The sequence below is a fragment of the Lineus longissimus genome, chromosome 6 (genome assembly GCF_910592395.1).
Source record: "Lineus longissimus chromosome 6, tnLinLong1.2, whole genome shotgun sequence".
In the NCBI taxonomy this organism is placed as follows: domain Eukaryota; kingdom Metazoa; phylum Nemertea; class Pilidiophora; order Heteronemertea; family Lineidae; genus Lineus; species Lineus longissimus.
Genome location: NC_088313.1, coordinates 1361832 through 1375674, shown reverse-complemented (window position 1 = coordinate 1375674; position 13843 = coordinate 1361832). Strand labels below are relative to the sequence as shown.

The 13843-nt window shown below is 40.7% G+C and overlaps 1 protein-coding gene across 1 annotated transcript; it reads right to left on the bottom strand.

Moving 5' to 3' along the window:
* Positions 1-9295: 9295 nt before the first annotated feature.
* LOC135489398 (galactose-3-O-sulfotransferase 2-like) lies at positions 9296-10321 on the bottom strand (the record flags this gene model as incomplete). The annotated part of the gene is made up of 1 exon (XM_064774741.1): positions 9296-10321. A coding segment is annotated over one exon (1026 nt), but the record flags the coding sequence as incomplete, so codon positions are not given.
* Between the last annotated feature and the right edge of the window lie 3522 nt (positions 10322-13843).

The following is a 13843-nucleotide window of genomic DNA, read 5'->3' as shown; positions in this document are numbered from 1 at the left end:
GCCCTATTCAAAACACAAAGGTAAACAATCACGGAATGAGACTTTAAGCAGAACCGTCTACTATACGCTTTTTCTCTCATCAACACATAATTTGCAAACATATCTCGGGCGGGTTAAGTATCGTAAATGTTTCAGCCTGGACCTATTTTGACCTACTTACTAGCACAGCACCGCTTACATCATTCATCACAACTCTGTGACTACCGTGACATCATCCGAAGTCAACCATCCCCTATTTTCCATGATGGGCTCGTCCATTCAATGAATGGACGAGCCCATGTTCGAAACTAGGTGATTATGTTGCCTTTTTGCTGACACCCGGGGTTGCAAAGCGACTTTCTCACTTGCCAGATTCTTGCTAAATGGGTGTTATGTTGTGATTATCAGGGAAGGTCTGCGTCTTTCTCTACCCTTGATATTTTGATGATAATGGGTGAATCTTCACCACGGTCTCAACTATAGCATATTTTCACGCTCTCTTGGCTTTAACTTGTCGAAATGTCTTCAACTTAAACAAAATTGGTCAATATTTCTTTTACTTGGTATATCTGCTGTATCTTTGTTGAACTTTCAGTACCCAAATTATTTAATACGCATAACCCGCATCAAATAGTGAAAAAGACGTATGAAGTTATCTTTGAAAACTTAGGCCGGATCAGTACCTCTCGGTTAGGAGTAGGATATTTTGGAAAATTCAAGTTTGTAAAATCAGTACACTCGCGGTATTTACATGTAATGATATTAGATGCGTCAATTTTTATACCCTCTCCATTCGTATCCGATAAACATTAAATCTGATCGAACATAATATGGATTCGTCGTTCGAGTAAGGGCAACTTTATTTACAATCGTCTTCAGATCTCTCCAGGTATCTTATAAAGTACAGCGCATTCATCGACTTTTGTATAATAATATCTTCAAAGTGACTGATATCGGTATTTTTGCCTCAATTACAGATATCTGTATGTACCAAGCTGGAAGTATTTAGCTCTTACCAAGGTCCTTGTTATACTCGAATCTATACGTATACATACAACTATCTTACTTAAGCTAGCGCTGGAATGTACTCTGCCTGTCGTCTCCGTAACCATAAATCGGCATCCTAACCAAACTTGTCCCAAATCACCACCAAAACCGACATTTTAGGGACACAGTGCAGGGGAGTTTTGACCTCAGATCTTAGTGTGTCGAGGCGATATGTCGGATGATACCATCATCATCTCTCGGAAAGATCTGCTAGAACGCGTTCTCCGAGACAGGCATTTAGCTGCATAAACACTCGGTTCTTTGCATAAAAAGCCCAGTACATACATGTACGTGTACAAATGTACTTGTTTTTCATTTTCCGAGCCTCTTTAAATGGCTTCAATTCACTCCGTGCACGCCAAATGTTCCGTCGGATTTAAGGGGCGGGTCCTTTCTCTTACATGTATACCAAAGATATTATCATTATAAGCTTGCGCAAGTAGGCCTATTTGTTTACAAAACAGAAAGAAATGGTTTTTGGGTTTTTTTATTCGGTGATATGAGATATAATAATGTACTTTGCCAATTAAATTCCAATTAATTGTCCCAAACACCGATTATATTGCAGAACGTCTGAAATATATTACAACAAAATTGATTGATTATCAAGTAATTATCGAGTTAACCGACTTAACAGTTACGATGTAGTCAAATAAATCTATTAACGACAATTATGGTCTTCACTGCTTCTAACTGACGGTTTTAGCCAAGAGAGTGTTGTTTGGTTGACTTAAGGTATTTACTGCTAGTTAAAATCAAAATCTCGCAAGATAGGCGCCGGGTGGAACAAGACTAATATGGGCATATGCTGCTGTTTCTGTACTTTATTTTACTTCTGAAGCCAAGGAGATATTTTTAATGCTTATACTTGGGAGAGATTCATCATACATTTCTTTCACGCCAATAATTTAGGCTTGCCGATTCTCTGAATATTCGGGCAACATTGATTTGCCGAAACCTATTTTTTACTTGGGTCCTGAGGTCCCCTGACAACCCCTAAGAAACCCGAATACAAGTCTGCCTCATGAGTTCAGGCATCGACCGTGATTTGAACCCGCGACCCCATTCACTATCTCCTTGGTATCAACACTCTGTCAAACCCGCCGCACGCTCTCCGAGACTTTGATGTAGACTTTCCAAGGTGGTTCTTTATTTGATTCCATAGGTCTTAAACTGCTAGACATATCAATGCTGCGCATGTACAAAACCTATATTATTTCTGTTCCGTGTGTTCAATCGTCGTATGCTATTTCGTCTAAATTGAAGTTTAGTATATTTGTTGATATATCTTCCCAAAAATGCCCCGGTAATATGTCCTGCGTGAGGCGATATTTTGGAGTCTTCCGCAAAATCATTTCCTGCAGTGAGCGAGGCTCAATATTCGAGAGATTTTCTGCAGAGCGCGAGACTCAGTTTTTGATTTTTTGTACTGCCTCAAGTAAGTGCAGTGTGCTTAAATATTTGCGTCATTTCTTGTAGCGCTCGAAGCTCGACCTTTTGCGTGGCACTCATGTAGACTCCAAATTCTCGACTCGCAGTAGAACTATTTCGGCGGGTACAGATATTTTACTGCACACTTTTACTGGTCTGATCCTGCTAGATAGTGAGTATTTTCTCATAAACATATCTGACAAAGTTAGAGGTTGTTTTACTTTTACAACTACGTCCCGTCTTTTAACAGACTCCGACAATTTGATCTATTTAACCGTCGTCTCTCAGCCGCCAGTTCGGACCTTTCCTTTGCACAATAAAGGATAGCATAAACTCGTTCTGACGGCTAAAAGATGGCGGCCGATTCCCGATTCAGGAGAGAGATATTCCGAGCACGTACAAATCGAGATCTGGAACGTAATGTTTTATTCCAATATAAAATAAAATGCTGTGAAGGTTTGGCTGACGAGCCGATATATAAGACTTTTTTTAAACGTTCAGAGATTTTTTGTATTCCTTTAGCTACTTCTCTTGCCATTCTGAAAATAAATTGTTTTAAACACATATTAGATGTTCAGCGAATAAGACTTAGCCTATAAAACAAGGGTTTCTTCGAAAGCCTAATGCAGAAGCGACGAGTTGTTCCAACAAATATTTCAGTCAGCATTGCCATTGGTTGACATAGTAGAAATATAAATTTCACTCTATTTTTAAAACTACTGCATTCAGGAAGGACAGAAATTCTTGAATATTCTTAAATAAAGTACAAATTACAAAAATTGTCAGATCCAAGAGAGCTTATGTCATATTTTGGTGCGTCTAATTTGAAAGAATCCCTGGTATATATAAATATATAGAGGGAGCAGGTTTTTGATTTGCTTTTACTTTTAAGGTGAATTGGGAACACTGCTTCGAACTTCTTCCCGGACTAAGTGCATAATTGACTACATAAACATTTCGTGCATACATTAACGATAATTGGACTAAACTGTTGAATAGATAAACCAAATCACTTTGATGTTCAAATCACTTTTAGTTATTGATTATTGATTATCATTCCAAGATTTAATCCGGTAAATATTATTTTGTGTCGTAAAGCATTATTTTTCCCTGGACAATTAGTGCATTTCTGACTTCTTTTTCTGTTGGTTATGGTTTACAGTGATATAGTTCGTCAAACGAGAACTATATTAATTAACCATTGGAAAACATAAAACATAGTGCTAAATTTTCAAAATTTTAATGTGCTTAAGTTTGACTAGGTGATATTCCAATATCAACTGTCGAAATGATGGGTTAAAATATACGCATGAAGTGATTTCGCCGCACTCCGATGGCTTCAACCCCTGACAGTAGAGGTTATGCAGTGTCTCCAGGCATTGGAATTAGGTCAATCAAATACTGTGTCGACGCTTTGAAGCCGGCTGAGCCGCGTATGTTACACGTGCATGTAAGCCTTTTATATGATTATGGTGCCCCTGAACCGGCTTAATTGCGTAGACACAGCATACATCTTTATTTACGGATTTTACGCATAAACTGACCCAGCACTGTATGTGGTTGGAGGCATTCGAGGGCATTCACTTCAAAAACATATGCTGTGTTTTCTAACGGTTAGTTCGGCCGCCAGCCGGCCTATTTGCGGTAAATGAGCATTTCGACGCAAGTCGGTCAAATAACGTGTAATCGAATTTTGTTCCATCAGGTAAACTAGCCCATCTTTTCTGGAATCTTCCAGCCATTTTCTTGCCTCGAAGCTAGCTCAACTTGATGAAGTCACGTGGTCTATTGATATGTAAACAGTGTTATGATTGGCTCATCATGTCGCTTAAATATGTACACAGTGTTCGTTGACTATTGCGAACTACGGCTAAGTCGTTTTCTTTATAATGTACGATATTGTCAAATCAAATAAATTTTTATGATTTTCGATAAATTATTATCTGGAATTAATTTGTGTGTTTTTGACTTTGTTATTGAACTTTGTTATTGTAACCTCAGCCACGGCGGGAGGCTGGTCAGAAACAGTAAGTGATTTGGAGAGAGAGAGTGGTCTCCATGTACTTACATGTACAGTACATGTGTATATGACAGCGTGAGTCTGCTGCATTACGTGTTCGATGAGAATTACGAGAAGAGAATACACACCATGAGCAATGGTAGATACACTGGGACGACCAATGCATCAGATCGAGTCATGATTGTGGAGTGAACAAACTTTGCATTATGTACATTACGGACAGGATTTCCCTTAATATACACGAAGCAAAGGTGATCCTTTGTCTCTCAACTTGTAACGAATGTGGGCCATGAATGCAGACCTGCATCAAGCATACACTCTCCTCGACCGCACGCCTATCCACATCAACTCCCACGCTCCGTCCTCTCCTCTAAGTTCGAGAAGAAGTTGTTCTCGGCGGGGTACGTGCCAATGACCGTGAAAGCTGAAGGTTCAAATATACATTCCCGAGTAAGGACGTAACTGAGCTCCCGGGAATGTTCGAGATGTGCATTTGGATCTTCTGAAGATTATACCCATCTACCCCAGTACACAAATCGAAATCGAGGCATTCTCTGCAGACACAGGGTGCACATCGAGCGAGAGCGTCCAGAGATCAGTGTAAAAATATTTGGACGAAAAAGTCTGAACTCGATTTTCCGACAATGATTCTGCAACCTGGTGTAGTATGCAGAAAACATGGTTGAAAAATGAAACTTGAAATCATGTGACATCTCGATCATATTCAGTCCTGTTTGTGTTATAACATACTATAGTTTGAAGCAAGTCGACATTGTATGTGTTCGTCTTGCCACAGGCTGATCAACGAGAAGTCTCAAATTTCAAACTTCCCAGTTCCTCATCGCCATGTACTAGGTGTCACATTAAACACTAGTTTTCTTCGAACAATATATATTCATAGCCACATGAGATGATTATCAGAACCATTTTGGACTGGGTTGTTGCAGCAAATCATCGGGCATTTTCAATGCTGTTTCAACACAGGCTTTTTGATACCGAGGAAACCATGCCCTATCCATGAAAACCTGGATCGGATGAGAGATGTCAAGATGGAAGTTAAGTACCTGTTTTCTTGCCCGTCGATAACACCCCTATATTGATTTAGCGAGAGATTGAAAAAAACGAAAATCGGAGGCATACATGCATGCGTCGCTACGTCGCCTCACTCCGTACCTGTAATCCACAACTCAACAAAATTTACTAAAAATTCACCAAGGCATTTTTTGGTGTACAGTATTTGTCTATAAATGTTTAGATTACGAAATCCGGTCAGATTTTACCGAAAAACGAAAAGGCGTTTACTAAACATCAAAAGTAGAGCAATGTTTTATTTGACACGTAGTAATCGTTTACCATGCCTGGGGTTATTACAATAATTCTCGATCAGATGATGGGGGTTTTGTCTATAAATGGCATTCCAGTGGCAAATAGTTTGTTTGTAGAGATCACAGTTACTCCCCATTCCAATCGATTGCCCGATAAATGTAACTGGTCGATTTCCATATTTATTGACCGCGTCGTCGGTTTTTCTTAGTATCATTTTCGGGCCTTTTGTGCTCCCGGTCGATGTGAAAAAGGTGGGACAATAGGTCCCAGCACCAACCAAGGACGGCAAAACAAACCAACGTCAGAATACAATAAGGACGGACACTTTTTCGAGGGGACATTTTCTACTTCTACACCGAACTTATATGATATAGGAGATATTACGAAGTACATACATGTATAAGATCTAGTGACGTGTAACACCACTACCTCTTTGTAGATGAGATTTGATCACATTTCTCAGTTCAACTCAGTTGTTCCTTTGGAGAGAACGAACCCTAATGGAATCAGAACTCCATCAAAATGAAGTCAATACCTAGGAGGCTGAACCAACTCCAACCTTCGAAATTGGCATCGAATTCGTTCTAATTGGTTTAGGATTTCAAGTCCAAACCAAAATGCCCGTGGTGCCTATTGTCAACCCTTTACATGCATGTTGGGCGCGTTTCGCAGGCGTCAAGTTAGTAGAATCACTCGCATGTATTGCAGAGCATCTCAAGAACCTCATCTGTTCTACTCGAGTACTATTAACGGGACAATTCCGTAATGCCCTCCTTGTGAATAGACCGCAATATGGTCAACACGCCCCATAAACGAATCCTCTTAATTCTCAATTTGCCAAGATTTATTCATAATACACCCATACCCATTAGCGAAATTATCTTTAGAAGATTCTTTGAGTTTGATTAATTCCTTAAGACGCCCGTAAGTCCTCGAACCCGGATCGTGGTCCGACCGCTCTGTTTTGTCTGCTAGAAGGCTGGTCACATCACCCGTAGCTGCTCCTGCTATCTCAGGCGGTGATATCTTTCCAGCGCGCCCAACAACCCGAGTAATAGGCTAAAACATGTACTTAATTATTTTGCTAAATTAATAAGGTGCCAAAACCTCGCTTCTGTTAGTGGTAACCAATCATTACTCTTGATTAGGATGCCATTGTGACAGGATAATGCTTGAAATAACTCGAACAAGTGATGCCCACTTATGTAGGACTCTGTTTAGTCGGGATTAGCGGGGCGGAGTAGATTCCCTGGCCCCGGGCTCCAAGGCGCATCTAATCAATTCTATAAGGCGTAAGAACACGCACATAAGAATAAGGAAATGAAAAAATCTTTGTGAGAAAATCTCACGGATTTGCGATGTTCAATTGTCATCAAGCGATTAATTGTTCTTCGTTCATGAGGGTCACAAGGACACTCTTCCTGAGAGGGTATTCTCATGGTATCTTGGAGGTGAAAGAACATGCCTTTCTTTCACGATGCCAGTAGGTATGCAGACAGGTATACGGATCACAGATTTCTTTAGAGCCTCTTCAGTATGCCATACCAAATATACGAAAAAATCCGATGGAATGTCGACTCACACGTTTACAATTATGTGACCTGCTTTAGAGTTTTTAACAGTCAAACATTGCCTCTTAGATTTTCACAATTTCTAGTTTGCCTTGCATCTGTATATATATCCAAGTCGTCCTCGGCTCTTGCGGAACTTTTCTGCCGTTCTTGTTGGGTTTTTGGGAGGTGGGGGTGCACATAGACCTAATGCACCCCCAAATCCCTGGTTCGACCTCTTCTTAGATAACAGGAGTACGCCTCATGGCTTCTCGAACCAAGGACTCCGGGTGAAGACGCTTCGCCGCGACGCTGGGAAAACGCCTCGGGCGTTAATCGGCTATTACGCTAATCCTCCGCCGCATGCGACAGCCATGATGTGATAAGAAACCCACATCGCTTCCGCGGCCCCGAGACTCTAGCTTAGAGCTCTCCTTACTAATTGTCTGAACGAAATTCTAAGCCAGGATAGTATTCGCATGTTAACAGAATGATCATCTTGAGCGAAGTCAATCTCAAATTGATATTTTCGCAAATTCATCACGATACGTACAAAAATTGTTCAGGTTCAGCTGTCCGAGGCTTTGACTACGAGAAGAAAATGGTGTCCCAAAGAAAAACACTCGTTTCGTCTCCAATAAAGAGGTAAAGATTAATTTCCGACTCCGATTAAGCATTGAGAGTGTGAATTTACAGTCATCTTGAGAACTTCTTCCATTGAACTAATTTGAAGAATGACTTCACACTGATGAAGCACATGAACTTTAGTAAAAGAATATTCGAACATGCTAGATTTGATGTTTCAATCAGGTGCAAATGAAGTCATATTTTAAGTTGGGGACGGCGGCCCAAAATTGAAATACGACTTATTTCCGCTCCATTCTGAGGTCCGGATTAGAATTTCAAATATACCTGTGACTGAAGAAATCTTAAATCAAGTTGAGTCGTAAATATTACCGTATGACTGTTATTCAGTTTCAAAAGTGAGTAGGCGTCGGAATTTCATCTTAACCTCCCTATTTTGTTCAGAATACAAGTACGCCAATTTACAAGTTCCCAGACAACAACACTGGTGAAAAACACTATGCTACACGAGCTATTGAAATACAGAAATAATGCAGCCTCATGGTGATACACATTGGCTCGTTTTTAAGCATCACATGCTCAGAAGTTCTATTTTACAGCTTACAAAAACGGGTAAGCAGAAACGGCCAATTCGCCGGCGCTTCCATCTTCCCAACTGCGGCTCAAACGGCGTCGACGCCGATAACATCTCATACATACTACTCATAAGCATCCGAGATGTGCTTATTGTTTAACCAACGGCATCCGTATATCATATGATATCACACTATTCCTATGTGACTTTCAAAGAGATAACGCCAGGCTAAAGCGACGAGGAAAAAGAACATATTAGCGCACGTCGTATTACAAATTACATATTTGACCTGCCATTCTTCGCGAATCGCCTTCTGACAACACTTTAAACGTCAATACCTGCGAGTCGTTTCTTTGTGATACGCCCGGCGAACGCTTCGAGAACGACTTTGCAACGTCAGCAACGTGTTATGACAACAGATCAGTTATATTATGGAGGAAGTCTTTCAGTTACAAAGGTTTGCGCTATACTTTGGGAAATTATATTTAAAGAACTTTCAGCGCTGAGCACGCAGTGCTCAATGGTTTATGTTCAACGTTAGACAAGGGGAGATGGTTTTCCGTATATATATATAACGATTGCAGCACCTCAGATTTAAAAGAAAGCTGGAGTCAAAAAATTAATCTGCTGTCTTATGTCGCTTCTATAATGGGTATTCATAAATTGGCATGAAGTTTTTTTTAGCATGATACAAGACATGATTAATGGCAAAGGGACAGAGTGACCACTTAAATAAAATATAAGCAAAAACAGAAAAGAAATTCATAGATTTGTAAAACCAGGTTAAACCTTTATTTCTTCAAATCTTGGTACCATTAGGTCAAAACTCTCCTTTAGTCCTTTGGTCATTTGGTAAGGAATTTTAAACAGTATCGAACACTCCGCTCGTTTAAAGACAATCCGTTCGTTCCATCTTGACTCGGGTGACTCGAACGGAGCTTCCGTATACCGATTCATTTTACAGTACGTATTCAAGGCCTCGTTAATTTTCAAAAAATGATTCACTTCGTCAACAAAATCACTTCCCTCTTTTTTCACTTCGATTAGAAATTTATTTCTGAAATATTTATACATTTCGTAGTCCACTTTACTCCAGTTGTAATATTTCTGCTTCACAGCCGATGGATATGAGTCAGTAGATTTTGTTCGCTTATGCGCGGAGTTCAATTTTATGAACAATATGTCCCGGATTTCCCAGCATAGGCGCCTGCGCATAAGCACTAATGATTCGAAAAAATATTCTTTTATCATAACCAAAGAGAAGGTTTTGTCCATAAAGCTTATGAATCTTTTGATATTTTCAATGTCATTGAACTTATCAGGTGGATATCCTAAGTCCGTCGCCATCATATTATGGGTGATCGATTTCGTTCCAGCCATCCTATTACTGAACCAAAAAGGTACCGGCTTCTCGTATTTATCAGGGTTCTGGAGAAAGTTGGCCACGAAGTCCCTTGGCGGCAACCGCAGAGTTTTCCGAGGCCCCGTGAAGAAGTTTAGGGCAGAATGAAACTGCTCAAAAGGTTCGCGCAAAACGGCTAAATATATTGTATCACTTGGCATAATGTGGCTAAACGTTTTGTAACTAAATACAGCATGGTGTACAATCATATCCATCTTCTTTCCCAGCGACATTGCATCCTTTAATCTGTACACGTGCTCCGGAAGTAGGGGTCGGGGCCATCCAATATGGCCGCCGTCCTGTGTTGGTAATCCAAACAGAAGGTGTCGCTGGTAACCGAATTTTATTAGGACGCTTCCTATGGTACTTGAGGCGCATTTATGAACTTTCACGAATGCTATATGGGTTTTCGGAAAGCACTTTTGACGTGATTCTTTCCCTGACTTTATGTCAAGCTTTTCGTCAGCGCCCCTGTTGTTCGGGTCTCTCGCAGCTGTTAAGGGACTCGGGATGTTGTAAGGAAGACTAAATCTGAAATGAAATATTTCTGAATTCAATAAGTTTTCTTTCACAACAAAAAGACAATGATAAGTCATATACGTGTATCGATCAGTTTTCCCCACAGCCCACAATCAAATGAATTATGGTCCACACTTGATTTAGTGTAAGGAATATGCTAGGTCAACAGTAAGCCACCATGTTACTTATAGGTTTTCCTGCTACTAGGGCAATGTAATGCATTTGTACATGTATGATTGGATGGACAGCGGGCCTCTCAATGCCTCTCCCCCGTATACTCACCTTGAACCAGTGTACATTGACACCACCACACACGAGACCAACGCACCAGTCGTGAGAAGGAGGACGATGAGTCCTTTCCTTGAAAACCATTTCATCGTCAGGATTCTGAAAGGATACAATCGTCTTGGAGATGGAGAAAGATGCTGACACCTAGCTAAATTGAGGGCCTACCCGAGGATAGGGTTAGCTGGACGAAGCGTGTGGCCGCCTGCCGCGCTGTTGACTTATGATGACAATCGTCTTGAATTAGGCCTGTAAGACCGACTTGGACACGCAAATCCCTTCTCAGAGTTGACTGCAGAGTTACTAGAGAACCATTCGTTCCAATCCTGCACATACCTAGTTCTAAAAATAAGCACTTTTCTTACAATATGATCTCTGACCCTATTATGCCAATCTTAGGAACACCAGAACCCGATCAAACACCAAAAATCGGTCAAGATTCTGTTTCCGGAGGTCATGCAGACCAGAGGTGATGTCCTTCGGGTAAAACTTTTACCATTTTGTGGGTTTTGGATGAGTTCTGGTGTTTCTTAGACTGGCAAAATTGAGTCACTTTAATTCACCTTAACGTATGACAAACCGATATTTGACAGTTACTACAGGCAGAACAAATAACTTACCTTCTTGGGTCTCAGTCCAACTACGACTTTCACACCAACGCCATATCCAGTTAGTTCTTGACAATGGCTTGGATTTCGTCCTCAAGATGTGTTAAGTGTAACATTCCCGAGGGTAAACCGTCCACCAACATTATGTTGTCACGAATGCACTAAATGCTATGCCTTCACCATTAGCAGTGTTATGACTCTTCTATTCATTAACCGTCCCAGGTATGAGCAAAGGGTTTCCCAACATTGCATTTTTCTTTTTGCCTTGTGACAAACGAAAACATTGGATAATCCTTTTGTATGCATTCCCAGAACACTACGAGTTAATTTTAGAACGTTTAGCATGACCATATAGCTTAAATATTTACGACTGGGATGATTGCATGCAGAGGACAAATATTAACTGATTTTACCAATCGGTATTACCATTGTAATGCGTAGTATGAATGGCTTCACCAAGGGATATGTCATTGGTTTTTTGTTATTCTTTATTAATTCTAGACAAAAGAAATTCGCGATTCTTTTGTTCGCAAATCGAGGTCATTCACGAAGTCCGCAACGCCAGCCTATTATCGACTGTCTGGACGCATGTCTGTGTATAATGTGTGTTTCGAGTGTTTTCACGGTCAGCCATGTTGGAGGGCAGAACAATGATTTGCCGTGCTTAATTGGATCAAATTCTGCCATGGTCAGTAGAGTTGGGGTTGCTTGCTTCTGTCCCTGCATGGCAGGTAATGACGTCACGTGAAACCACTCTATAGCCCAAAGAACATGTAATAACGTATGGCCTTGTTTTTCATGAAGTGTAAGGTGACCATCTCTAAATACGCTTATAGCATGTTGATCGTCTCCCTGCGTCCGGTGGTACAGTAATTGGTGTAGGGAATATACTCGTTGGACGAGTGGATAGCTTAGTGAGAGGCAATTGATAAGGTTTTTTACTCTCACTATCGATGAATGCTCATGCTCATGAATGCTCATATATAGGGCCTGCTGCAAATAATTATATTTGCGCGGCGCAAAAAAATGTTTGGCCCGAAATTTTCAACAAGAAAGGAAGCTACCACATGCATAGTTCTATGATTCAGAGTCAATATGCTGTTTTATAACATATGTTACTCCTAAACTGGAATAACCGGCATAAATCAATGACGAAAAAAACGTCGATCTCTTTCTAGAAACGGCGCCGATTGCACTGAACCTCAACAAGTTTCTAACAGCAATCCAATCGAATTTCTACAAAGAAAACTCAGTAATGACCAGAAATGGTACCATTCTCTTTACAATGAGTTATATATAAACCTGAATTTGTTTACAATAATTGTGTATCATTTGTTGACTTATTAACCTTTAAAAAGAGGCAGTTTCAGTCATCGACAGTGTCCTAAGGCCATTTGTTTTATAATCGCAATTGTATGTAACGACTTGTTTTGATTTGTTCTGTCTGTTTGATGAACAACAGTGCATGAAATAGGAGGGAGGCTGACATCCATCAACACCAGTCCTATTCCAAAGTATGCATTATCAAGAGGCACGTTTCGCAATCCTTACGAACGACTAAGTTCAAAGTGCAAGGGTCGGTGCTGGAATCAAATCCTGCGCGAAGTAATTTCCGCGAAATCGTAAATCAGCTTTCATATTAGCACAAAGAATCAGAGTCGGAACTCTACAAAAACCGTTGTCGATAGACCACATTGAGGTATACCGTAGTTCGTACTTTGCCGCTTATAACTCTTCGTTAGGGTTGCTAAAGCTGCCTATTGTGAAAAGCAATGGTAAAACGGACAACAGTTATAACATCTTCATGGCACGAGTCAATACACAAAAAACAATAGGCCGGGTCTATTTGGCAAGCCGCTCGCCGAACAGGCATCTTTTTTGGTCCTGTTTGGAGAGCCGCTTGCCAAACAGCACAAAAAAGCCACCCTGTTCGGCCAGCCGGGCTTGCCAAACAGGTAAAAAATCTACCCTGTTTGGCGAGCTGGAGACTTTACTTTGACATTAATGAGTTCGGCTCTCCATTCAGGACAAGAAAAAGTCGCTGTTTGGTAAGCCGGGCTTGCCAAATAGTCACTTCCAAAACAATAAACGCGTTTCGGAATCTGTGTGTGACGAGAGAGGCGGGAGTGCGGCCATATAACAGCAAAGCTAGCTTGAAGTAGCATGCCAATAGAATCACCTGATGACAATCAGACAACCTCGTTGCATCGAACACTTAACAACTGCTATCTATGTATTACGAGTACGTCTAACGCTCTGAAGTATCATTGAACCGAGGTTGGATGATCTCGGAATCTGCGCTGAGAGCGTTTTATCCCATACTCAAGGAAATCGAATTAATTAGGAGAATTGAATTAGGCAGGTAAAGAAAACACAATTGTGACAATCCTGTTATTGAGTGCCGATGGCGAGGAGGACATCTATTATGATAAGGGGACAATTAATATGAAAATATCACTCCCGACAAGGAATCAGGGAGTGGTGGAAGACTAAGAGGGTTTTCAAAAAGAAATTTCT